Source organism: Pan troglodytes, chromosome 11 (assembly GCF_028858775.2).
Source record: "Pan troglodytes isolate AG18354 chromosome 11, NHGRI_mPanTro3-v2.0_pri, whole genome shotgun sequence".
NCBI classification, from domain to species: Eukaryota; Metazoa; Chordata; class Mammalia; order Primates; family Hominidae; genus Pan; species Pan troglodytes.
Genome location: NC_072409.2, coordinates 26,352,011 through 26,379,299, shown reverse-complemented (window position 1 = coordinate 26,379,299; position 27,289 = coordinate 26,352,011). Strand labels below are relative to the sequence as shown.

The following is a 27,289-nucleotide window of genomic DNA, read 5'->3' as shown; positions in this document are numbered from 1 at the left end:
TTTACACCCATCTCACATCTTACATCCATCTCTAGAAACAACAATCACAAACTGTCTAGAAGTTCATTCATTTTTAAATACTTTGGATACTTACTTGGAGATCGCCCAAATTTTTAAATGACACAATTCTTTAATGGAAAGCATAAGAGATCTCCTTACTTGGTACATGTGTTCTGATCCAACTTTCCTAGAACGCCTGTTCAATTTCAAACAAGTTTCATTAAATATTGAAATATTGAAACTTCCATCATCTTCTAAGAGATCAACTTCTAAAAGACAAGAGAGAGAGTTATAGACAGCTTGCACCATCTTAGCAAAATGCATCATGGCTGAGTACAAGTGAAACTCTGACACCTTAAGAGAGCCAAGTGGGTGTTTAACAGGAATAATATTAAAACTGGCATCAGCAGACTTAGCTTCAAGTCCTGGCTCTCCAGCTTCTCAATTGTAATTACCTTAGCTAAGTCACTGAACCTCAGTCTCCTTGTTTGTAAAATCAAGTAATTCAGTTTGCTTTTCTTATGTCATAGGCTGCTTAATCAAATGAAATATTTAAAAATTGCTATAAATTAATAAAGAAAGCTGTGATATTTTTAGAAAGTTAATCCTATCGCTTGGATCGTCCATAGGAAAATGTCATGAAGGTAAGCATAGCAGTAGCCAGAAAGTCTGAGAATAAGGAAAACGGCAAATAAAAATCAAAGGCTATAGATTTAAACTCTCAGAGCAAGTGCTTTCCAACCTAGAAAATAACCAGAAAGTAGATGACCAAGCAAGAGGAAATTTGCTTTCACAGCAGACAGTATTTCAAGAGCTACTCAGCTGAGTACTAAGGCAATAAAATAATCAGAAAGCAGACTTGTTTTAACCATTGTACAGAAAAAAGTCATTTCATACCTCCTGCAGTCTAATTCATTCTTACAATGTTCTATTTTCTTAATATAGTTTAGAAGGATAGATTTGTTACTAATGAATTAAAGAATAACAGAGAGTCAGGAATAATATCAGTGATTTTCAAGAAAAAGCAAATTTCCCAACAAACAAGACTGCATGTTTTCTACCAGTGAGAAAGGTGTAAATGTCTACCAGAGAGAAGCTATTTTATAACTACCTTTTATATGTGTATTTCTCCCGTGGGAGTTTCTGCTACCTAAGAATGAGAACAATAAATTATTTTAGTCAAGATCAGAATTGTCCACAGCATTTTCAATATCACTGACATATTCAGCACAAGGCAGCCAGCTGGGGAAAATATTCCTGCCTATAATTGGAAAGTGTAGAAAGATGGTTATGAGAGAGAATGTGAAGACCTATCATATGTGCTCTCCTTTGTCTTCACAACTTTTATTTTAAAGATTTCATAAGGACATCAGAAATAAAAATGGTCACATGTATGCATGTGATTGTGAGGAATACCAAGTGTCTGCACGTAAGAAATGCATGTATGTAAGAAATACCACATAAAGCTTCTGTCTCTGTACAGGCAGAACAGAAGCAGTACTGTCTGCACAGTTCACATCTCAATATGATTTTCACATAAGATAGTCATTATCGTCTGAATTCAGGGGAAGATGGCAGTGTGAACAAAGGCATCTGGCTCCCACTTCCCACGCCCAAGCCTGACAGAAGTGATGGAGAATAAGTAAAAATGGGTCAAAATTTGCATCTGGGTTGGAAAGAAGGGTCGGTTGCCATACACAAGGCGGAAACATGAAGACATTTCAGCTTAGCACAGTATGGAAGAGCCGGGGCTAAAGAAAGACCCTAAGACCTACTATGCAACCTGGCTTCCAAGCAAAGGAATGTAGTCACAAAGTTTCAAAAGAAAGAACTGGAGGAGAACTAGAGCCCATGGAAAAATCAAGACAGGTCACAAGACAAATCAATGACCCATGCTCCATCTGGAGCCATTTAGCCCAGTGGTTCCCAAACTGCACATCAGAATCACCCAGACATCAGCAGATTTGAAGTAATGCTTCAACGTCTGTATTTTTTTAAGAGTTGGCCTGACAATTTTTCTTCTTCTCTCTCTCTTTTTTTAAACAGGGTCTCACTCTGTCACCCAGACTACACTGCAACCTCCACCTCCCGGGCTCAAGCCATCCTCCCACCTCAGCCTCCTGAGTAGCTAGGACTACGGGCATGCACCACCAAGCCCAGCTAATTTTGGGGGTTTCTTTTGTAGAAATAGGGTTTCACCATGTCCCCAGGCTGGTTTCAAACTCCTGGACTCAAGCCAACCACCTGCCTCAGTCTCCCAAAGTGCTGGGATTACAGGCATGAACAACCACGCCCCTAACCTCACCAGGCAATCTGATAGGCAACAAGGTATATATTAAAAAAAAAATAGTATATATACTACTATTGCTACTGCTAATAACAATAATAGTAATAATAATAATAATAGTCCTTCTTTAGCCCACTGTAGATTAGTAATGGGGAAGGACTTCGAAGTAGAGGCCTCAGGACCCGAAGGTACCATCTGGCAGAGAGCCTGGGTTGACAGAAGGGGCTTGCCTCTTTCCTGCCTTGGTAGGCTGTAATGCCATAAAGAAGCCAGGCCCAAAGCCAACAGCTTCACCAATCATAGCAAAATGCTCAGAAATAAAGCACGGGGTGGTGGGCTTTCTCACAGCTGCTGCCCAAAGGACACTGGGTCACCCAACCAGCAGTAAATCCTTCATACTGAGATCTGACATAAACATACTAACATTATCCAATGAAAAGGAGGATCAAAGGGAAGGCCATCCATTTTATTATGAAGGAAATATCAGACCTAGACAGAACTTTTATCTTCTAAGGATAAGTAATCCAGAAGGGGGGGAAAAAACTGCAAAATGATTCTACAAAGAAGGAGAGGGAAGGAAAGGAAAATTGTGCTCGGCAGGCAAAGAATGAGCATATTTATAAAAAAGAAAATATTGAGCAAAAGAATGGTAAAATTAGGCAGCATCTGTTTCATACGGTTCAATAAAAATTTTAAAAATAGATTCAAACAAGAGATAAAGGATTAGATAATAAAAGAACGTGACGGCAGAGAGGAAACTGGTAGAGAGAAGCAGAAATAAAAAGGGAACTAGATGAGACCCAAAGAAAAGGAAATGAAAGTGCAACAGCAGAATTTAAAGTGCATTGGAAATGGTAAAGATAGGAAATGTCAATGCAAAAATGCATATTTGTGTAAGTGCACATAGAGAACAAACTTGTTATATATTCAAAGAAGGCAGAGGAAAAAGACATGGACGATAAAAAGGAGAAAATGGGAAACCAGTGTGGACGAACAAGCAATTCCACATAGGGGTATTTGAAGAGCAAAAAACAAACTTAAAAAAAAAAAAAGCAACAATCAGAGATGTAATAAAAGAAAATGTTCCTAATATATAGTTAAACCAAATTCTAAAGACCAAAAAACTCACAGGGGACCGGGCATAGTGGCTCACGCCTGTAATCCCAGCACTTTGGGAGGCCAAGACGGGTGGATCACTTGAGGTCAGGAGTTTGAGATCAGCCTGGCCAACATGGTAAAACCCCATCTCTACTAAAAATACAAAAATTAGCTGGGCATGGTGACACAAGCCTGTAATCCCAGCCACTCAGGAGGCTGAGACACAAGAATCTCTTGAACACAGGAGGCGAAGGTTGCAATGAGCCAATATCACGCCACTGCACTCCAGCCTGGGTGACAGAATAAGACTCAGTCGCAAAACGACAACAACAACAACTCACAGGGTACTAGGAAAACTCAGTGCAGAACATGAACATTTCTATCTGTCCACTACCCAGACGGAGGTTTCATGAAGAGACTTCTGTGTCACTATCGAATTCCCAATGCCTAAAAAACATCAGACACATAATAGGTGGTCAATAAACATTTGCCGGGTACATTAATAAATGATTAATGTCTTAAATTTCATGGCTAAAGAAGCCTTCATGATACACAAGCTGAAAATCAAATTGCTTACATCGAATTTTTTATATTTTATTTATTTATTTGAGACAGTCTCGCTCTGTTGCGCAGGCTGGAGTGCAGTGGTGCGATCTTGGCTCACTGCAAGCTCTGCCTCCCATGTTCAAGCAATTCTCGTGCCTAAGACTCTCAAGTAGCTGGAACTACAGGCACACACCACCACCCCCAGCTAATTTTTGTACTTTTAGTAGAGACAGGGTTTAGCCATGTTGACTCTGGCCTCAGGTGATCCGCCCACCTAAGCCTCCCAAAGTGCAGGGATTACAGGCATGAGCCACCACACCTGGCCAGGATTTTTTTTTTAAAAGAAAGTCACACCTTCTAACTCTTCTTTCAAAGCTTCCAGTTCCCAACGTCAATATGAAATACTTCTAGAATTCCAAGAACAAAAGTTTATGACCCAAGAATTTTATCTTCAATTGAGCTCTCATTCACATGTGAAGGCAACAAAAGACATTCTCAGATCATCATGGACTCAGAGAGTATCCCACTCCCTCCCTGAGGAGCAGGCAAATCACCATACAGAGAGAGAAATAGAGACAGAGAAATAATAGAGAACGTGGTTTGAAAAGACTGTCAGTAAGCACTGAAACTATTAAAACATGTACCCAAGGTTAAATCATCGCTACCAAGGTTTCTATAAATCAATATAAGAGTGAGCTCTTTGGAGAGATAATACATGTTAAAAATAAGAAACTGGTAATATAATGCTATACTAAACCAATAACCTAAGAGAAGAGAGAGGGGAAGAAATAAAAGGAAGTTTTAAAAATAAAAGGAATGCTAACTTATCTCATTCAGGGAAAAGTGAACAATATTTCAGTCTTAACACTGGTGAAAAAAGAAATACACACTCAAATAGAATTTGTCTTTTTTAAATGTGATCACTTGTAGAAAAGAAAACAAAATCTATACTATCTGACTCACTGGAAAAGAAAATCTGTGTAACAAAAAGAAAACAAAAGACACAGGAAAGTAGCATTAAAAAGGGAAAAAACAGTCCGGGAGCAGTGGCTCACACCTGTAATCCAAGCACTTTGAGAGGCTGAGGCGGGAGGATCCCTTGAGGCCAGGAGTTCAAGACCAGCCTGGGCAATATAGTGAGACCTTGTCTTTACAAAATGAAAAAATTAAGTGATCTGCACACCTGTGGTCCCAGCTACTTGGGAGCTGAGGTGGGAGGATTGCTTGAGCCTAGAAGGTCAAGGCTGCAGTGAGCCATGGTTGCACCACTGAACTCCAGCCTGGGCAACAGAGCTAGACCATATCTCAAAAAAAAAAAAAGAAAAGAAAGAAAAAAAAGAAAAAAAGAGGCCAGACGTGGTGGCTCACACCTGTAGTCCCAGCTACTTGGGAGGCTAAGGCACAAGAATCGCTTAAAACCGGGAGGCCAAGGTTTCAGTGAGCCAAGATCACGCCACTGCACTCCAGCCTGGGCGACACAGCGAGATTCTGTTCATAAATAAGTAAATAAATAAATAGACAGATGAAAGGAAAATCATATCACAAATAACAATGATGTAAGTTGGATAACTTATCTAATCAAAAATAAAAGTTTTCCAGAAAAGCTCTCAATACATGCTGTCTCCTAGAGTACATTTATAGTAATATTATTCAGATAGCTTTCAAGAAGGAAAAAAAGTAGACAAAGGCATATCATGCAAATGCAAGCACAAATAAATTAAGAAAACAATATTACTTTCAACATATAATTCAAGGCAAAGGTATTAAACAGGCTAAAATAAGCCATTTGTTACTAGCGAAAGAATCTATAATAAAGATATCAGTCATGAACGTAAAAATCATATCAAAATGTGTGAAACAAACCAATAAGAATTTCTAAGAGGAACAGAAAATGGCAATCCATGTTAAAAATAAACAAAAACCAGAAGTCCTGAATAACCTTATTAATAAAGTTGACTTAAAAACAGATCTTATTCCCCTTACAGGCAAACACTCTACCTTATTATCTAGCACCTACTGAAATTACCAAACTTAGCCAAATGGTAAGGCCCAAGAAAATGTCGATAAATCCTCCAAACATACCAAAATGTAATAAAACTAGAAAACAACAACACAGTATAAATGTTACAAAGAAAAAATCTACCACTGTATACAATGCTTGTAATTAATTATTCAAAGGGGAAATCAGAATAGTGATTATATAATGCTTTGAAAGTAAGGGTAAAGAGAACACATATTAAAACACTCATAAATAATTATTCTGTCAAACAGAAAATCAGAATAGCAATTATATCATGCCTTGAAACATGTATCAATGCCTAAAGAATTCTGCCAAAGCTCAAATCTGCAAGGGAGAAAGAAACATTAAAGACTTTTATTATCAAACAGAAACGAATGAAAATAAGTTGAATTTTGTTATGCATTCAACTCAAGAATTTAGAAACAGAACAATATAACCAATTTAACAGAAATATGGGCTGTGCACTGTGACTCAAGAATTTAGAAACAGAACAATATAACCAATTTAACAGAAATATGGGCTGTGCACTGTGACTCACACCTATAATCCCAGTACTTGGGGAGGCAGAGGCAGGCATATCAATTGAGCCCAGAAGTTCAAGACCAGCCTGGGTAACATGGCAAAACCCTGTCTCTACAAAAAATACAAAAATTTGCCAGGCATAGTGGTGCACGCCTGTAGTCCCAGCTACTTGGGAGGCTGAGGTGGGAGGATCACCTGAGCCCAGGAGGTCAAGGTTGCTGTGAGCTGTGATTGCACTACTGCACTGCAACCTGGGTGACAGAGCTGGGTGTCTCAAAAAAAAAAAAAAAAAAAAAAAAAAAAAGAAAGAAAGAAAGAAAGAAAAAAAGAGAGAGAGAAACATGGAGAAGGAAAAATAAAAACAAGAGGAGAAATTAGTGAGTTAGAAAAAGAAAAACAATTTTAAAACCCAAGAGTTCATCCCTTGGGGAAAAAAAATAGTAATAAAACACGCAACCCAAACCAATCAACCTCTAAAAGGAGAAAGAACCAAACTTAGGAGTCAGAATAACCTGGGATTATATAACCTATGACCCCAGAGGAGATGTAAGCAAATATTCCATATGCCATTCTGCCAATATGTGTAGTATATCAACCAAATATACATTTTTTAGAAAAATATAAAAATTGACTCAAGAAAATGTCAGAAACATAAACAGACCCAAAATCATGGAAGAAATTGACAAAGTTGTTAAAGAATCATCTCCTGAAAGGGGTGAAACTTCAACAATCTTTTGAGAAAATGTTCAACTTTAAAAGAAGGGAATAATTCAAAAGTGATATAAAGTATTCCAGAGGGAAAAACAATGGAAAACTTCCCAATTCATTTTAAGGAAAATAGCATAACTCCAATAATGAAATCAGACAACAGAATGTCCAGGATCTAGAGGAAAAAAATGACAAGTCTTTATAACAGTGCATAAATAAACAGAAGACCTGACTAGACACTGAGTAAATGTGGAAACATACCTTGCTCCCAGTTAGGATGGCTCAACATAAATCCTAATTCTCTCTAGATTAACTTGCAAATATAATCCAATTCCCTTTAGTCCAGAGACATTAAATAACTCAGCCATGATCAGCCAACTCTTCAATACAGAGTTAAGATGCAAAACCGGATCTGCCTGACTCCAAAGACCATGTTTTTCCCAAGGGAAAGGAACTTGAACAGGTAATTGGATATTAGTAAAAACAGCTGACGCCAAACAGCAACCTGTCATCCTCACTGAACAGTGGCAGGTGAGTGATGATCTTTTAAAGACATTTCCCTATAGTAGTTTACTAATAATTTTGTAAGACTTCTCTGATTAGTTACCATATTAATTTTATAATATCTTTGCCTGCATATTATTTACTTGCAAAGAATTAATTTTGTTTTATTTATATACAAATGTCAAGAGACCTAATTTGTATAATCTCATAGTTGGTTTTATATTGTTAAGATTGGCAGACTTTTTCAACTATTTCTGCTGAACTATTCCCAGCTACTCGGGTTAAGGTACAGTTTCAGTGGGATAGCAAACAGCTAATTAAGAACTTTCTCAACTCCCCCAAAATAATAAATGACATCGGCCAGCTGTGGTGGTTCATGCCTATAATCCCAGCACTTTGGGAGGCTGAGATGGGCAGATCACTTGAGGTCAGGAGTTTAAGACCAGCCTGGCCAATAAGGTGAAACTCAGTCTCTACTAAAAATACAAAAAATAGCCAGGCACGGTCGTGGATGCCTGTAATCCCAGCTACTCAGAAGGCTGAGGCAGGAGAATTGCTTGAACCTAGGAAGCAAAGATTGCAGTGAGCTGAGATCGCACCACTGCACTCCAGCCTGGGCGACAGGGCAAGACTCCATCTCAAAAAATAAATAAATGACATCAATTACTTGTCAAGGTTTGTCTACCGGGTTTTTTGTTTGTTTTCTGAGACAGGGTCTTGCCCCGTCACCCAGGTTGGAGTGCAGTGGCATGATCATAGCTCACTGCAGCCTTGAACTCCTGGGTTCAAGTGATCCTCTCGCCTCAGCCACCCGAGTAACTGGGACTATAGGCATGCACCATCACACCAAGCTAAATTTTCTTTCTTCCTTTTTTTTTTTTTTTTTGTAGAGATGGGGTCTCACTGTGTTGCTCAGGTTGACCTCAAACTCCTGGCCTCAAGCAATCCTCCTCAGCCTCCCAAAGTGCAGGGATTACAGACATGAGTCACCGTGCCCCACCTGTCTACAAGGTATTTAATTAGTCCTCATACCCATAACCAGAGCTTTTTTTTTTAACTTACTGTAATTGTCACAATGTTGTTAAAAACCTACATGACAATTATGTAAAATGAGGTTTATTTCTACTTCTTAAAGCTCCTTCCTTCCACTCCTTTTTTCAGCTAACACCTACCCTCCTGCACCCTAGGGGTGCCCCTGCTTCCACTTCCCCACTCTCAACTTGATCTCTTTAAAGCTGCTGGGTCAGCCTCCCTGGCACCTCCTCTTTCACACGCAAGAGCAAGAAATGGCTTTTTGGTTTTTTTGGGTTTTTTTTGAGACAGAGTCTTGCCCTGTTGCCCAGGCAGGAGTGCAGTGGTGCAATCTCGGTTCACTCACTGCAACTTCTGCCCCCTGGGTTCAAGTGATTCTTGTGCCTCAGCCTCCCGAGTTGCTGGGACTACAGGTGTGTGCCACCACACCCAGCTAAGTTTTTCTATTTTCAGTAGAGATAAGGTTTTGCCATGTTGGCCAGGCTGGTCTGGAACTCCTGACCTCAAGTGATCTGCCCACTTCAGCCTCCCAAAGTGCTGGGATTATAGGCGTGAGCCACCACACCTGGCCAGAAATGACTTTTGAGTTTACTACCAAAGATAAGCCACATGGCTACCCTCTGTTGCCTTGGATATTTGAGAGTGGACTGATCATCATTTAAAAGGCATTCCTTTTAAATGCCTTTTTATTACTTTCACCTCTCCCGGAGGGCTCAGCTGAGAAAAAATACCCCAGAGCCCATTCAGCCTGGTACCAAGAGGATACGGATCTCTTGACCTGCTCTAGTTCTGTGGCTGGAGCAACTACATCTGAGTATAAATCTCAGACAGCAAATAGGAGCTCTCCAGCCCAGCTGATTCTGCAGCATACTTCCCCACATTCTGTGCTTAGCATTTTCTAGGAGGAAATGAGACTTCACCTCCACCTACCAGCTGTCTGGAAACCGATGACGGCTGGCATCGAGCGCCTGGGAGGTGCTGTGGAGATGTTCACGGTGTAGTTGGTGCCTGGGTACAGGGCTAGGCACACTTCTGGGGTCCTGCTGTCTGTGGTCAAGTTGACTGTCTCCTCACGAACTGATTCCATAGGGTCCAACCGTTGTCCTTTTATGGATATCTTTGAGAGGAAAAGACAAGAGAACCCACTCTGACTCCAGTCAAAACAATCCAGGATTTGTGGTGCTGGAGCCCATTCTCCTACTATTCTATTTTATACTGTGCTGCTCAGCCAGGGAGCATTCGTAAGGTAAACCTGGTCTGCTGATAAAGTCTGATCAGCCCAGTGAATATTAAACCCCTAGAGGAGACATAAATGAGCAATCTCCCTAGGAAGTGCTCTCCTGCACACAAATGATCAAATGGAGACAATTGCAACCTGAGGACCATTGGCCGCACTCTGTCACCAAGTCAGCAGACGCTCCCGGGCTTGCTCTGGGGGAGTGAAATACAAGTGCTTGGAAACAAGCAATCGTGAGGATGCCAAATATAAATGCATCCCCCACACATGCACCCTGCTGAATGACAAATATGTTAAACACAAAATGCAAAATAACGAAATCATCCAGATATCTTCAAAAATTTCGTCCACTCTTTTTAAATGACAATGGGATCAGAAAGCAATTAGATTGAGGCCAGGCGCGGTGGCTCATGCCTATAATCCCAGCACTCTGGGAGGCCAAGGTAGGTGGATTATCTGAGGTCAGAAGTTCAAGACCAGCCTGGCCAACGTGGTGAAACCCCATCTCTACTGAAAATACAAAAAATTAGCCAAGCATGGTGGTGCACACCTGTAATCCCAGCTACTCAGGAGGCTGAGGCAGGAGAATCGCTTGAACCCGGGAGGCTGAGGTTGCAGTGAGCCGAGATCCCACCACTGCACTCCAGCCTGGGCAACAGAGTGAGACTGTCTCACAAAAAAAAAAAAAGAAAAAAGAAAAAAAAAAAGCAATTAGATTGAGAAGCTCTCACGGAAGCAAGTCCCTCTGACTCATATTCCCATGGGTGACGTGTCTGTCCTAGCAGGAAAAAGTAGATCACTTTACTTACCACATATGAGATCTTGGGGTTTATTCTTCTTGAGTTTATTTGCCATCTCACACAGGTATCATTAAACAGTGATACATCATTAATCTTTGTCAGAATTTCTAAAAGAGAAAAAGGCAGTCAACTCACAAAATGCATCAATGGGCTTTAGGAAAATTCTAAAGGAGATCAGTCTCTCTGCACAGCTGGTATCTCTGCTGGTCACCATTCATCCTCAGAGGCAGACACTGAGTCAGGCAATGCAAGCTCTCCCAAGCCAATCACCCAACTTCTCTTCATCATGAATGAGCGTGGCCCATTACCTGACTTAGAGGGAAAGGAAAGATTCCAGCTTGGGTATAGGTCAGAATTCTAACCTGTGATTCACCTGACAGGCCACTGGATGCCACTGGCATTCCACTCTGGTAGAATGGAATGAGGCCCAGAGCTGGGTCCTCAGTGAGACCTTCCCTGCAACTGCACAGGTAAGACCTGCTTCCACCTTTCTCTTCCCAGCAGAATAATGGGAAACTCCTTTAAGTCACTGCTATCCCCAGGGGGAAAATGACATGTCACACCACACAGGACCACGCCTCAGAAACAGGTTGGGGCAAACTAAAGAAATTCTCCACAAGGTTCCTAGGTACTTCTGGGACTCCTGTAACTGAAGCTATTTAATCCTGGTCTATCAGGATGCCATTGATTCCTCTGGGTTGTTCTGCTTCTTTTAAATATTCTGCATATATTCCAGGTAATGAATTCAGCAATGTGGGAAACCATATGAAGGCCTTGGTTCCCTGAGGTAACATAGTTTTCAACATTCCCAGTCAACCCGCAAGTGGTTGTGCAGACAGGAAGAACGAAAGGGGATCTAGCTTTTTATTTCTTTGAAATCAAATTCCCAGCCGAGTGCAGTGGCTCACACCTGTAATCTCAGCACTTTGGGAGGCCAAGGTTGGCGGATTACCTGAGCTCAGAAGTTTGAGACCAGCCTGGCCAACATAGTGAAACCCCATCTCTACTAAAAATACAAAACTTAGCGGTGCACGGTGGCACATGCCTGTATTCTCAACTATCTGGGAGGCTGAGGCAGGAGAATCACTTGAACCTGGGAGGCAGAGGTTGCAGTGAGCTGAGATTGCACCACTGCACTCCAGCCTGGGTGACGGAGCAAAACTCCATCTCAAAAGTAATAAAATAAAATAAAATAAAATAAACTTCCTACAGACAAGTAAAACTATCTCTACTTGCAAATGATACAATCTTATGTACTTCTATATATAAAACTCTAAGGAATCCACACCAAAACAAGTATTACAGCTGAGAAAGGAGGTCAGTGAGGTTGCGGGATACAAGGTCAATGTACAAAAATCTATTGTATTTCTATATACTAGCAATGAGCAGTCCAAAGATGAAATTAAGAAAACAATTTCATTTACAATACTATCAAAAACAAACAGGCCTGGTGCAATAGCTCACGCCTGTAATCACAGCACTTTGGGAGGCCAAGGCAGGTTGGTCACCTGAAGTCAGGAGTTCAAGACCAGCCTGGCTAACATGGCAAAACCCCGTCTCTACTAAAAATACAAAAATTAGTCGGGCATGGTGGTGCATGCCTGTAGTCCCAGCTACTTGGGAGGCTGAGGCAGTCACTTGAACCTGGGAGGCAGAGGTGGCAGTGAGCCAAGATCCTGCCACTGCACTCCAGCCTGGGTGACAGAGTGAGACTCCATCTCAAAAACAAAAACAAAAACAAACAAACAAAATTCCTGCAGACAGAAGCTATCATATAATTATTCCCGGAGAAAGTTGTCCTTATGTCACCAAAAAGGGATATTCCACAGCCCCAGCTCAAGCTTTCCCATTGAAGCAGACACCTCTTAAGAACTCCTCAGCCTCTCTCAGCTTCCCCTGCTCCTTGTCCCATCCCTGGATGGGTTTTGACAACATGACCAGGTCTTGCCTCCTATTCTGGGGCTTCCCTGCTGCAGCACCCACACCCCAGCACATGCCATCTGGAAGTGCAGGGGAGTTAAAATCCTGTGGGGACAGGAGCTGGTAGAGAAATCCTTCCTCCTTTCTTTCCTCTGAAGGGCTGTCCAACAAAGACTTAGTTTCTTCAGCGTCTGAGGACACTTTTACACAGATGTGGTAATGCCCGCCCTCTGTGGAGACCAGTACAATCAGGCATCGTACGCTGACTCTCCTTCTTTCCCTGTTTTACTGCCCTTGTTTCCCACTCCTGGTGCCTGGGATTTGATTCTCTACTGCATAATAAATATAAACCCAGTGAAAGGCTCCCATCTAAGAAGAGTGAGAAAGCTATTTCTCCATCTCAGAAAATGACTCTCCACAACTCAGCTCCTGTTTCTCCCTTCTAGTAAATCTCTTCGCAGTCTCCAAGTGCAAAAGGAAGCCTGCACCTTAGGTACCTGTAGGGCCAATCCTATTCTCCTGTACTCAGAACCAATGCTAGCTTTGGATTGACCCAGATCTACTGACCTCTCCGCCCAAAGAAGAGTTTATATCTTTACTAAATCATCCCTTCAGCAGCAATGCCTAGATTCTGTGTCCCACATGACCTGGTCTTGGGTAAGCCCAGGTCATCTATTAGCAAGTGAAAATCAATGGAGGCAGAGAGGGAAAAATAGGCAAACTCCTGCCGAGATACCAGAAAGGCCACCTATGGCTGTCTGCAGCATTCCTGGATCTCTATATCAGTATTTCTCCCTAGAACACACACAATTTGAAATCAAAGAAATACTCCAATTGTGGGCCAAGTGGGTGCGGTGGCTCACCCCTGTAATCCTAGCACTTTGGGGGGCTGAGATGGGCATATCACTTGAGGTCAGGAGTTTGAGACCAGCCTGGGCAACATGGTGAAACCGCGTCTCTACTAAAAATACAAAAAAATTAGCCAAGCGTGGTGGTACATACCTATAATTCCAGCTACTTGGGAGACTGAGGCACGAGAATTGCTTGAACCCGGGAGGCAGAGGTTGCAGTGAGCCAAGATTGTGCCACTGCACTGCAGCCTGGGCGACAGAATGAGACTCCATTGCAAAAAAAAAAAAAAAAGAAAAAAAAAAAGAAGAGAAATACTCCAACTATGAGCATGGGTACCCTAAGAGACACAATGACCTTACCAGTTCACCCCCTTGGGTAGCATAAAGATGATGTTGGTACCAGTCTTTTATCAGCCTGAACAAGCCCCAGATATTTCTGGCCTCTACCCTCTTTGCTGCCCTTCAAAGCCCCAGAGCTCTTGGCATCTCTGCTCACTTACACATCCCTTTGATGCTAACTCACCACCTGGTCCAGAAAGAAAAGGCACCAGCCCAGCCCTCATCTTCTCTCTGAGTTGCCAGCAAAGCGAATTTCCCTTTTACTCTCAGTTCCTTTGTCATCGAAGCAGAGATTAGAAAGGAGTTTTCTTTCTTGTCCTTCCTTCTTGCTCATTCACTATGACAACTGTAAATGGCATCTCAAAGATGCCATCTGCCTCCAGCCTGTGCCATGCTCTCTGCACAGATGGGACCCAGATCCAATTATAGGGGTGTCAGATATTTCATCCCAGGGAGCAGTTTAACAAAGTTTGGTTGCTTTTCCCTCCAGGTGCCTACAAATTAGTTGGAAAGACTCCTTTATAAAAGAATCAGATATTCAACATCTACATTAATGCTGCCCTTTTAATGGAGACTACATGCCCTCATTCCAATAGTGCTGATAACTGAAAACATTTCTGGAAGTCCTCTTTGGAGCTGTCCCGGGGCTCTTTCATTCCCTGCTCACTACTAACTGAATGGCTATCAAATGCCAAGCATCCTGCCATGCCAGGCACTGGGCTGTGACGATGTTACCTGCTGACTATGTAGGGAAAAAGTGCTCTTGAAGGTCATGGATCTGTGAATGTTAGTTGAAGGTATGGGTGCAGGTGAGATATGCAGGTAGGACAGAGACAGTGAATGGCCCAATGGCAGAACACTGGGAAACACTGAAACCCAGGGGGGAACCAGAGGAGAAAGGCAATGCAGAAGAGAGGCAGGAGGCTGGTAGAGTGACTGATGTCTAGGAAGGAAAGGAAGGACTTGAAAGAGTGTCTCTCAGCCTTCCAAGGCCAGGCACAGTGGCTGACACCTGTAATCTCAGCACTTTGAGAGGCCGAGGCAGACGGATTACTTGAGGCCAGGAGTTCGAGACCAGCCTGGCCAACATGGCGAAAACATGTCTCTACTAAAAATAGAGAAATTAGCCAGGTGTGGTGGTGCACACCTGTAATCCCAGCTACTCAGGAGGCCGAGGCACAAGAATCGCTTGAACTTGGGAGGCGGAGGTTGCAGTGAGCTGAGATCGTGCCACTGCACTCCAGCCTGGGTGATACAACATGACTCTGTCCCTAAAAAATAAAAACAAAATTTTTTAAAGAAAATTATCAGCCTTCCTTCCCACCAGTCTCCCACAGCCTCCTCATCCCCTAGCCAAGAAGGGCCTGGAGCAGGTCAAGGCAGAGGGTGCAAACTCCATCTCCCTCTCTCCTCTCACGTGGCTTTTCTCCCCTCATGGAGTGCCCACGGCATCAGGATTAGATCTGTGGTTTGACTTTGGGTAGAGGTGGGAAGAGCAGGCCCTCAGCCTGCCCAGTTGTAGAACACAGAGGCCTCTCTGGCTTAAAAGAAGGAGGCCCCCACAGTGTCCAGCTGAAGTCTCATTGGATTTGGGGAGAGAAAGTCTCAGTGAGTGATAAAGTAAGTGCCTTTGTTTTGCTTTACTCTATGTGTGTGTGTGTACACACAGGTACATATATGTGTTATGTATATATAGATATAGATATACATAATGTTATGTATTTTGGTATTTTGTTAGCATCTAGTATTTCTGTATGTGGTACTTAACACATTTGTAACTAAATACGTAAGTCATTATATAATGACCACCTCTCCTGAATGTAACTTTACGATGGCAAAGACCATGTTTCTCTCTCTATCCTCAGGCCCTAGTACAGTGCTTTAAATATAGATACTAAAAACTATGTATTATTTGGTTGAACTGGTTGAATGGATGGATAAAGGATCAACAATGCTAAATGTTGTGGAAAGGCTGAGAAGAATGACAGCTGAAACTGGAACATGAAATTGGCAGTTAGGTGGTCATCAGTCACCTTGGTGAGATGCTACAGTGAAGTGGGGGTGTTCGATGCCTGGTTTCCCCCCAGTAGGCTGAGAAGAGCATAGGAGAGGAGGGAATAAGACAGTGAGCCCAGACTACTCTTTCAGAAGTCCCACTGTGCAAGGACAGGGGCTGGTCTAGTGTACTCCCTTGGTTTCCAATTTTATATCCTTTTTCTTTATTTTTGGAAACAGCAAAAGGTCATAGAGAATAAATCCAGGTGACCCAAACAGATGGTCAAGCAAGCTCAGCATCATTTCTAGTCAAAACAGCATCTGATTTCAAAAGGAATGTAACTGATCTTCTAATACGGCTCATAAACTACCTCCAAAGGCCATTATCAAATAGGATTCCAAGGCAAACACATGATGATAATGGCAGCACCACAGAAATCAGGGTATGGCTTCCCACAGTAGCTACTTGAATAAATGTATGTTTGGCTATAAAAGTTTTCATGTGTTTCCTTTCTTTCTTTGAAGTCTTAGATTCACATAAAATAGGAGTAGCATGGCTTAGAGTACGTTAGTGTAAAATAGATTGCACACTTTGGGATGATTTTTGGTGGCACGCGAACACTTTTTTTCTTTTTTGGAGACGGAGTCTTGCGCTGTAGCCCAGGATGGAGTGCAGTGTCATGTTCTCAGCTGACTGCAACCTCCGCCTCCTGAGTTCAAGTGATCGTCCAGCCTCAGCCTCCCGAGTAGCTGGGACTACAGACGCGTGCCACCACACCCAGCTAATTTTTCTATCTTTAGTAGAGACGGGGTTTCACCATGTTGGCCAGGCTGGTCTCAAACTCCTGACCTCAGGTGATCCACCCTTCTCTGCCTCCCAAAGTGCTGGGATTACAGGCGTGAGCCACCGCGCCCAGCCAGGAATACATTTTTATCTGTTCGTTATGTATCAGTTTTTGTGTATATCAGAAAAATACACCTACTTCATCAAACTCATGAGATCATATATATTGTCCTTAATAAATTTGAATTATAAATTTAAGGTTAGGTTGTTTAAGGAAACACTCCAAGTAAATAATACTCTTATTATGGTAAACATTGTGTCAGGGTGGTATACAAATAATTCAAGCTTGGAAGACACTGACGTAGGAGAAAGAATGTGGTCTTTCTGGGCTTACAGGTCTCACTTCAAATCCTGGCTCTACCATTTGCTAATTATTGAGTGACCATGTAAAAGTCACTTAACCTTTATGAGTCTCAGATTACTTATCTATGAAATGAAAATAACAGAGCTTACTTCAAAAGGGTTTTAAGAGGATGAAATGAAATCGAGCATTAAGGTCCCTAGCTGAGCCCTGGGTGTGTACGTTCATGCTCAGCCAGCAGTAGCTATAATGCTTGATGGTCCAAACCTCATTCACATATTCCAATACATCCGGCCATGTGGCTATTTATGTAAATGTATCCATTTATTCCGGCTGACCTTTCTGTTCCATCTGAAATGTGTGTGGCTGCAAGTGAGCACCCAGTGGGCTGGAGAAGAGGGTCACCAGCCAAACAGAAGGGACAGAGGCCAATAGTAGTCCTGGAGGCATCAGAGCAGTGCCCAGAGCAGTTTAGAGGCACAGAAAGGATCCTAGCGATAAACAGCCTCTGTTCCAGCAGAGATGTTACCCTTCCGAGAGCGTGGAGTGAGTGAGCGTCAGCCTTATAATCATTAACTCAGATTCTAAACATGAAAAGCCAAATGGCCTGTGCAGAATGGAAGCCAGGGAAAGTCTTATCAAGAATGAATCAGTCTCTTTGATCTTGAGGTAAACCGACTCATTAACATCAAGCTTCCACCTGGGGTTTTTCCAGACACGAAAGTGATTGCCTAATTCCCAGCTGTCTGGAGTTTCCAGTCCAAACTGGCCTGGCGGGGAAGGAGGGGGCGGGAAAAAATAAGTCCCACCAGCTTGATAGAGCTCACACCCCATTAAAAGCACATACGATTTGTGCTACTAATCCCAAAGACTAGTGGCTTCCTTAAAAACAACCCAGGTAAAGATAAATTATTCTACCCAGTTTGGAACTAAACAGGAAGATGAACAGTGAAAACAGGACAGAGGTAGGAGGCATTCAGAGAGAAGCAGAAAAGAAGAAAAAGATGAGAGGGGAAGCCAAACGTGAACATGAAGACAGGGAAATATAAAATACACAGAGGCAGGAGGATGGCTTGAGGCTAGCAGTTTGAGACCAGCCTGGGCAACATAGTGAGACACCCGTCTCTACAAAAAAAATTTTAAAAATTTAGCCACGCATGGTGGGTCATGTCTGTAGTCCCAGCTGCTTGGGAGGCTGAGGCAGAAGGATCGCTTGAGCCCAGGAGTTGGAGGCTGTGGTGAGCTGTGATCACTGCACTTCAACCTGGGTGACAGAGTGAGACTCCATCTCCAACAACAACAAAATACACAGAGACAGTTGGGATGAGGGGAGTGAAGAAATAGGTAACAAGTGAAAAACAGGGAAAAAAAAAAGAAGAGGGGTAGCTGAGCAAGAGCCATGGTAATCAGCAGCTCTCACTACATTACCAGAAGCCTCTCCTACCTACCCACCCAGAGATCATCTGCACTGTACCATGAATTAATCAGCATGTAAATCATCCCCTTTATCTGCGGAAATTGAATTTAGCTGCCAATCCTGATTGAGGGCATAAAGGCCTCCTCACAGAAAGATCACAGCTCTCAGGGAGAATGCCTTTTCTTTTCTTAAATCAAAGCTCGCATAAACCCATGGAAACAGCTGCAGCTGGAGCCACAGACTTTGTGAAAGGTAGCAGGCTGAGGATGGTAATTATAATTAGCAGTTACATAACATGTTTGTTCTTCAAAGTGCTCTACAAGCATCAGCTAATTAATAGCTTACTATGCCCCATGCAGGTCCACTGGTTTTTCATGCGGTGACTAATTCTTATACCCCCATTGACTGCTGAATGGTGAAGGCAGAGCAGCTTGAGCAATGAAGCAAATGGCTGAGGCTCAGAAGCTATACCCAGCTCTTACCAAGTGACTCCAGCAGTTGCTCTGTGCCGGGAACACTTCCCCAAACATTGAATTCAGCATTCCAGGAGGCAGCTACCTCACCTCCTCCAAATAACTCTTGGAGGTGCTTTTGCAAATGCCATGATAGGTTGGAGTGACCATCAGTCTAGTCCAGCGTGGCATTAGCTCCAATTATTAAGACTGGACCCCCCTAGAGTCTTTGGTGTCAGTTACACGTTTGCCCTTGCTCCTCTGTGCAGGCTGGGCAAGTCAATGAGATCTCTCTAAGAGAAGACTGCATTATATCTCTGGGCTCTTATCCAGCTCTACCCTTCTTTGTTTTTCTGATTGCAGTCTCTGGCCTACATCCTCTTGAATTCGAGATGGAGATAACCAAATATAGGAATTGCATGGCACATACAGGGCCTCAACAGCAGAGGTGAGCTTTCCATCTATCCCAAGAATGCTTTACTCAAGGATTTCAGAGGTCCAGGAACACCTTGTTACTTGTAAAACATTATCTGTGTATGTGTATGTGCATACCTTTGGGGAAAAGGTCTGTTTCCCCTGTTGCACTGTAAATTCCAAGAGGGTCATGCCGACAAAGTACCTGACAAATAGTGTATGCTAAATAGATATCTATTGAATGAATGGACAGATTTCCTCAAATTCCCATCCCCAACATCGTTATGAACCACTGCTCTATGGACAAATAATCCCCAGGGGCCTACATGTCTTGTTTGCTCTGGCCAGACTTTCAGATGGAAAATGTTGGTGGGCAAGACCACAATTCTGCTCCTAGTCAAACCAGAGACCCAGATCAAAGCTCCTGGAGATTTCACTCTTCAGAGACCTGTCTTCAGAGCCAAGCAAGTCAACAGCCAGAAATATATTCCCAGGGACTATGTGACAACCATTTGTCATACCTTCTGATCAACCACCACAAATGGTAAGAATCATTGCCTTTTCTCACCTTGTTCCTCAGAGGCAGAGGTGTGAAATGAATCATGTGGAAGTACACGCTTCTGATTCATGAGAAGATCTTCACATGAGGCTAACAACTTTAGGAAAAAGACTAACATGTGCATGGTGCTTTCTGCTTTCTAAAATGCGCCCCACAGATTATCTTATTCGATTCCTTTTCAACACTCTCTGAGGTAAGAAAAACAGACTTTATTTCCCTCTTTTATAGATGAGGAAACCGAGGCTCAGAATGCCTGGCCTAATGACACACAGCTAATATATGGCATTGCTAGAATATGAAGTGAAGTCTCAAAACTCCTGTTTTTATTGAGACAGAGTCTCGCTCTATCCCCCAGGCTGGAGTACAGGGACGTGATCTTGGCTTACGACTGTCTCCTGGGTTCAAGCAATTCTCCTGCATCAGCCACCTGAGTAGTGGGGACTACAGGTGTGCACCGCCACACCTGGCAAATTTTTAATTTTTTGTAGAGATGGGGGTCTCTCTATGTCACCCAGGCTGGTCTTGAACTCCTGGGTTCAAGCAATCCTCCTGCCTTGGCCTCTCAAAGTGCTGGGATTACAGGTGTGAGCCACTGCACCCGGCTAATTTTTGTATTTTTAGTAGACATGGGGTTTCATCATGTTGGCCAGGCTGGTCTTGAACTCCTGACCTCAAGTGATCCACCTGCCTCAGCCTCCCAAAGTACAGAGATTACAGGTATGAGCCATTGCACCAGGCCTCAAGACTCCTTTTCACCAGCAATTCCACTTCTGGATATATATCCAAAAGAATTGAAAACAGGGTCTCAAAGAGAGATTTGTACACACATTTCATAGCAGCATTATTCATCATAGCCAAAAGATGGAACATACCCAAGTGTCCATCAACAAATGAATGGATAAACAAAACATGGGATACTCATATAATGGACTATATGAAGAATGGAAATGTTGACACATGTTACAACATGGGTGTATCTTAAAGACATTATGCTTAGTGAAATAAGCCAGTCTCAAATGAACAAGTACCATATGAGATACCTACAGTAGTGAAATTCACAAGAGACAGAAAGTAGAAGGGTGAGGTTCCAGGGGCTGTGGGGAGGGGCAAATGGGGAGTTGTTGTTTAATGGGTATAAAGTTTCAGTTTTGCAAGATGAAAAAGTTCTGGAGATTGGTTGTGCAACAACATTGGTATACATAAACACTACTGAACTGCACACTTAAAAATAGTTAAGATGGTGTATTCATCAGTTTCATGTTGCTATAAAGGAATACCTGAGACTAGGTAATTTATAAAGAAAAGAGGTTTATCCAGCTCATGGTTCTGCAGGCTGTACAAGAAGCATGGCACCAGCATCTGCTTCTGGTGAGGGCCTTGGGAAGTTGACAATTGTGGCAGAAGGTGGAGAGGGAGCAGGCATGTCACACAGCAAGAGAGGGAGCCAGAAAGAGAGTAGGAGGTGTCAGGCTCCTTTTAAAAACCAGCTCTCATGTGAACTAAGAGCAAGAACTCATCACCAAGGGGAGGACACAAAGCCATTCCTGAGTGATCTACCCCCATGACCCAAACACTTCCCACCAGGCCCCACCTCCAACAGTGGAGACCACATTTCTCATGAGATATGGAGGAGACAAACATCCAAACTATATTAGATGGTAAGCCAGGCATGGTGGCTCACACCTGTAATCCCAGCACTTTAGGAGGCCTAGGCAGGCAGAACACTTGAGACCTGGAGTTCGAGACCAGCCTGGGCAACATGGTGAAACCCCATCTCTACTAAAAATACAAAACTTAGCTGGGCATGGTGGTGGGCACCTGTATTCCCAGCTACTCGGGAGGCTGAGGCAGGCGAATCACTTGATCACTGCAACCCAGGAGGCGGAGGTTGCAGTGAGCTTAGATCGTGCCAGTGCACTCCAGCCAGGGTGACAGAGCAAGACTCCATCTCAAAAAAAGAAATAAAACTATATTAGATGTTAAATTTTATGTTTTATGTGTGTTAACACAATTAAGAAACATTAAAAAACTATTTTTCATCATACCACCTTTTCTCTGAAAAGCGGTCAACAGGTGTTAAGTTAGGAGCCTGCCCCTCTGAGAAAATGGTTCATGGAGAAAAATGTCTCAGCCAGTCAAGCAGAGGGGACAGGAATCACAGCGATTTAAGGTGAGTCTCAAAAGATGGATGCATAACATTTTCTATCCAACTTATTTTTCCAATCCACCCAGTAAATCTTCAGGATTTAGCTGACAAATCTGAAGCCAGGTACACAACCAGGTAAACAGCAGAGCTGGGTACAGTATGTAGAGTGAAGCAGCAATCAGATAGTTTTAGGCCCTCGGCTCCCACTGGCTGTTTTGTTCCTGGGTAGCAGGAGCCCAGAAGAACAGAATCTGTACCTGTGCATGTTAAAGTACTTTCTCTCCAGGTGCCTTTCTCTGTGCAAACAGAAGTGATCTTTCCTCCAGGGCTCTCAAAGCCCTCTTGACAGACATAGCGAGCCACACCGCCCAGCCTGGAGCTGTGATTTCCTACCAAGATGGCGTGCCGCATTTCTGGAGGGTTGCCACAGTTGATCTCTGCAATGGGAACCAAGACAGCACTGGTTACAAGCCCTGACTTCCAGCCCTACAATTCATATCTTTAAAATAGATATTTAATAGTGATAGAGGCCACTCAAACAGGAAAAGAGAAAACACTAACCCCATCAAATAATCCAATATAAGTATGTCTGAATTTAATAAAATTTCCAAACATGCACACATAGAGAATAGTCAAATTATGCAATTATTTACTTATAAAGAATTCATTGATCTATGAAATAATATATCTTAGGGTCCTTTTAAATATTACAGTTCTCTAGTACATTTTACTATGTATCTTCAGATCATCAATCCCAGAGTAGATGATAACGCAATTGCAGCAATTATTGCCAACTGACTGTTAAATAGAAGATATTCAAAATCTCTGAACTTTTTAAAGCAAATTAATGGAGAAAGTATTTATCTCCTAAGGATTCAACTTATATGCATCTTTCAAAGAAAAAAATCAGTTGCATAGGAGGAGACAAACCTGGAATTACAAAATTGATATGAAATTTTTTTCTCTACAACTCTGACTACTAAAAGACAATTAAATATTTACAAAGAACTATCTACAGGTAAAAGATTATGACATAACCACTCTAGACCCAGCCAAACTATACTTCACTTAAGAGCCCAAGAAAGTCATTTTTAGATATTTCAGAATTTTAAAAAATCGATCCGTTTATCTTTTCTGGGGAAAAAAAATCGAAAAGATGAATCAGAACGAATATCGTAAGAATAAGTGTGCAGGGCAGATAGGTTTTACAGAAAACACTAAGGAACAATGAAATCAGCAAGATGTATGGATGTCTCCATAATCATTTAAATGTGACTGTAGAGTTTGACATAACTATTAGTAAAGGATTCTAGAACTAAAAGTTGAACAATGTAAAATAATAAAAAAAATAAATTTTCAAATTATTTCAATAAAACCAGAGCAGTGAGTTGAAGGGAAGAAGTAAAGCATACTAATGTTTCATGTCACACAGTAGCACTCATGGATACAATGTTATTCAAGAAAGTATAATAACTATAAAATAAGATGGCTCTAATAATTTCAAGTGTCACCAATAGTCCCAGTTATACCTAAACGCAGAAAGAAAAAAAAATCTGTTCTTCCATGGTCAGAGGAAAAAAAAGAAAAAAGAAAGAAAAAAACTTGAGGCATTCATTCTGATTTGTTATTTTCTCCCCAATCCGTAGAAAGCCAAGAAAATTCAGCCCTCCTGACATCCAGGCTTTTTAAACAGAAGTCCTTTTATTGAGATAACAGCATTCAAACTAGAGAAAATCATATAACCTGTTTCCATATCCCCATCAGCCATCCTTGGCCTTAGAAATAGATGGCTTCTTTTAAATGAGCCTCTGATACAGAATGTGTGGATTTAATGGAACTGCACTCTTTTCCATCCCATTATGGATGCTTGGTCTGTTGCAGGACTCCAGAGTTATTTCCAGGAGGGAGGTTTCCCAGAGCAGGATCTCATCTAATTTCCAACCCTGTCTATCTCTCATGTCCCATGTTTGCCCACAGAGCTTTGGTTCCCTTTTCATGCATATTCACCAGACACAAGACCCCTTCGCCCTCATCATGTTTTCCCAGCATCAAACCTTTAGATGTATTTAATGGCCCAAGGCATTCCAAGAATGAATATATTTGTGTGTACACAAGCAACCAACCAAAGAGATGGTTAATGTTCCATAAGACTGCCTAGTCACATTGTTGACATCTGAAACATCTTCTAATTTAAGACAGAGTTCAGTTACAGCAGGAAGTAGAGGGGACATCACTAAAGAGGTTGGAGGTATAGATTCATGTACACTGAAGGTGGAAGGTTAAAGTGCTCAGTGGAGAAGTCTGGGAGGGAACCCAGTGACAAGTCATTGGATTAGGAGAGAAGCACAAATACAAAAGGGATAAAAGTACAAAAGATAACTAGATTGGCTTCCATCTTGGACGTGACCAAGAATAATGGAAGGCATGATGACTTTGGTTGGGACTGCAAGATTAAAAAAAAAAAATTAATACCAAATATCACCCAATTGATAAAAATCGATAACTTGTTATCTAGGGATTAAGGCTCAAAGGCTCAGGTGGATGCCCCGTTAGGAAGCAGCTTGGACCTGTGGCTCTGTGAGTTCCCCGTTAACAGAGCTATTCAAGTTGAACAATCCCTCAGCAAGAGACATTTAGAGAGGATTTCAGCATGGCTTGGATTAAACGCATGGTTCTAACAGCTATACATCTGAATCCCCGGGGAAGCTTTAGAAAAACGCACATGCTGGAGTCCCACACCCACCCAGAGATAACTCTTCTGATTCAGTAGTACAGAATTGGGTTCTTGGTATTCAAATTTCTACAAAGCTCCAAATTTCATTTTGGCGCACACCCTCAGCTGACAATCTGAATGAAATCCTGGTACAAATGGCTACCATTTGTCATCATATGCATTCCAACAGGATCCTAAGTATAAAGCATTAATATTCAAAATACCCATCCATGTTAAGGGGTATTTTCCCCACTGTACAGGCAAAGACTGCTCAAAATGATAGAATGATACACCCAAAGTTACACAGGCAATTGTGGGATGGCCAGGAGTTTAAGGCATGTCAGTCATATTCTTTTCCCTACACTCACAGCTTCTCGAAAGTTGGCCGGGCACAGTGGCTCACACCTGTAATCCCAGCACTTTGGGAGGCCGAGGCAGGCAGATCACTTGAGACCAGGAGTTTGAGACCAGCCTGGCCAACATGGCAAAACCCCATCTCTACTAAAAATACAAAAATTACCCGGGCGTGGTGGCACATGCACCTGTAATCCTACTACTCAGGAGACTGGGGCACAAGAATCACTTGAACCCATGAGGCAGAGGTTGCAGTGAGCTGAGATTGTGCTACTGCACTCCAGCCTGGCCAACAGAGTGAGACTCCATCTCTAAAAGAAAAAGAAAAATGCTGTTCCAACTCTGAAATTCTATAGTCCCCGTGCCTCCCATCTCAGCTTACTCTCCTCTGCTTTTGCACTCACACCTTCTTCTGCAGGTGCACTCTTTCACCCTCACACTGAGCAAAGTCCTTCCCCGTGCCTGATCTGCTCCATTACTAACAAAGGGATCCTGTCTTCCTCTGAACTTTTAAGATCTATGTTCATTTGTTTATTTATTCCTGACTATTGAGTGCCTATTACATGCTAGTCATTATAGCAGTGAACAAAGTGGATAAGATTTCTGCCCTCATGGAGCTTAGGGAGAGCCAATAGGCAAAAAATGATAATAATAAGTCAACACATAACTGTGATTGTGGCAAATGTTATATAGAAATAATAATAACAATTATTATTAAGTGATAGGACGGGGAAAACTTCCGTTGTTGTTGTCGCTGTTGTTGTGATCTCACTCTATTGCCCAGGCTGGAGTGCAGTGGTGCCACCACAACTCACCACAGCCTTGACCTCCCGGGCTCAAGAAATCCTTCCACCTCTGCCTCCCGAGGACCTGGGACCACAGGCATGTACCACCATGCCCAGCTAATTTTTCAGTTTTTTGTAGAGACGGGGTCTCTGTATTGCCCAGGCTGCTCTCGTACTCTCGGACTCAAGCGATCTTACCGGCCTCAACTTCAAACAAACTTTTTTTGTTTGTTTTTTGTTTATTTTTGTTTTTGTTTGTTTTGAGACAGTCTCACTCTGTTGCCCAGGCTGGAGTGCAGTGGCACGATCTCAGCTCATTGCAACCTCTGCCTCCCAGGTTCAAGTGATTCTCATGCCTCAGCCTCCCAAGTAGCTGGGACTACAGGCATGCACCACCACACCCGGCTAATTTTTTGTAGTTTTAGTAGAGATGGGGTTTTGCCATGTTGCCCAGACTGGTCTTGAACCCCTGAGCTCAAATGATCTGCCTGTCTCAGCCTGCCAAAGTGCTAGGATTATAGGCGTGAGCCACCATGCCCGGCCTACAATCTTTTTTTTTTTTTTTGAGATGAAGTCTCACTCTGTCACCCAGGCCGGAGTGCAGTGGTGCAATCTCGGTTCACTGCAACCTCCGTCTCCTGGGTTCAAGCAATTCTCCTGCCTCAGCCTCCTGAGTAGCTGGGATTACAGGTGCCTGCAACCACGCCCAGCTAATTTAGTATTTTTAGTAGAGACAACAGTTTCATCATGTTGGCCAGGTTAATCTTAAACTCCTGACCTCAAGTGATCCTCCCAGAAAAACTTTTTAAATAGAGTAGTAGTCAGAATGATTTGATCTCTCTGAAGAAATGACACATACATTAGGACCTGAAGGATGGCAATGAGCAAGCCATGTTTGGGACCAAAGGAAGAATATTTCAATCAAACGAAAGAACCAATGCAAAGACCCTGAGATAAGAAAACTCTTGGTGGGTTCCAAAAAGGGAAAAGCAACCTGCGTGGCAGGAGCCTAGTTAGTGAGAGGGAGACTGGCATGAGATGAAGGTGGAGAAAAAAGCAGAGCCAAACCACACAGGGCCTTATAAATCTTGGGTTTTATTTTAAAAGCAACTGAAGCTCTTGTTGGGTTTTAAGTACGGGAATGAAAAATCTGATTTAGGTTTTTAAAAGACCACTTTGGCTGTTAGGTAGAGAAAGGTTGGGAGAAGAATAGGAATAAAAAAAGAGACATCAGCCAGGGTCTACAGCAGTAGTCCAACAGAGAGATGATACGGTCTTGGATGGACTTCAGAGGGGATGGAAATGGAAGGAAGAGATGGATTTGCGATGTATTCTGGAAGCAGAAATGAATGTTCGTGGTGATAGTTTGGATGTGAGGGTGAGAAGGGGGGTGGAATAAAGAGTATTACCTACACTTAGAGATATACGAAGTATAGAGTATTATC

The 27,289-nt window shown here is 42.4% G+C and overlaps 1 protein-coding gene across 14 annotated transcripts in view; it reads right to left on the bottom strand.

The window, feature by feature from the left end:
* Positions 1 to 27,289, bottom strand: part of SUSD1 (sushi domain containing 1) — a 135,178-nt gene that overhangs the window by 61,381 nt on the left and 46,508 nt on the right. For 9 of the 14 annotated variants that reach the window (XM_063788417.1, XM_063788411.1, XM_063788414.1 and 6 more), the window contains 5 exons: positions 22,250 to 22,429; positions 10,764 to 10,861; positions 9,648 to 9,834; positions 1,112 to 1,150; positions 160 to 269 (listed from right to left, as the gene is read on the bottom strand). In XM_063788417.1, the coding sequence (XP_063644487.1) occupies positions 160 to 269; positions 1,112 to 1,150; positions 9,648 to 9,834; positions 10,764 to 10,861; positions 22,250 to 22,429 (614 nt within the window). The remainder of the gene's footprint in view (positions 1 to 159; positions 270 to 1,111; positions 1,151 to 9,647; positions 9,835 to 10,763; positions 10,862 to 22,249; positions 22,430 to 27,289) is intronic. The other 5 variants (XM_016961432.4, XM_016961435.4, XM_063788416.1 and 2 more) reach the window with 1 other exon arrangement.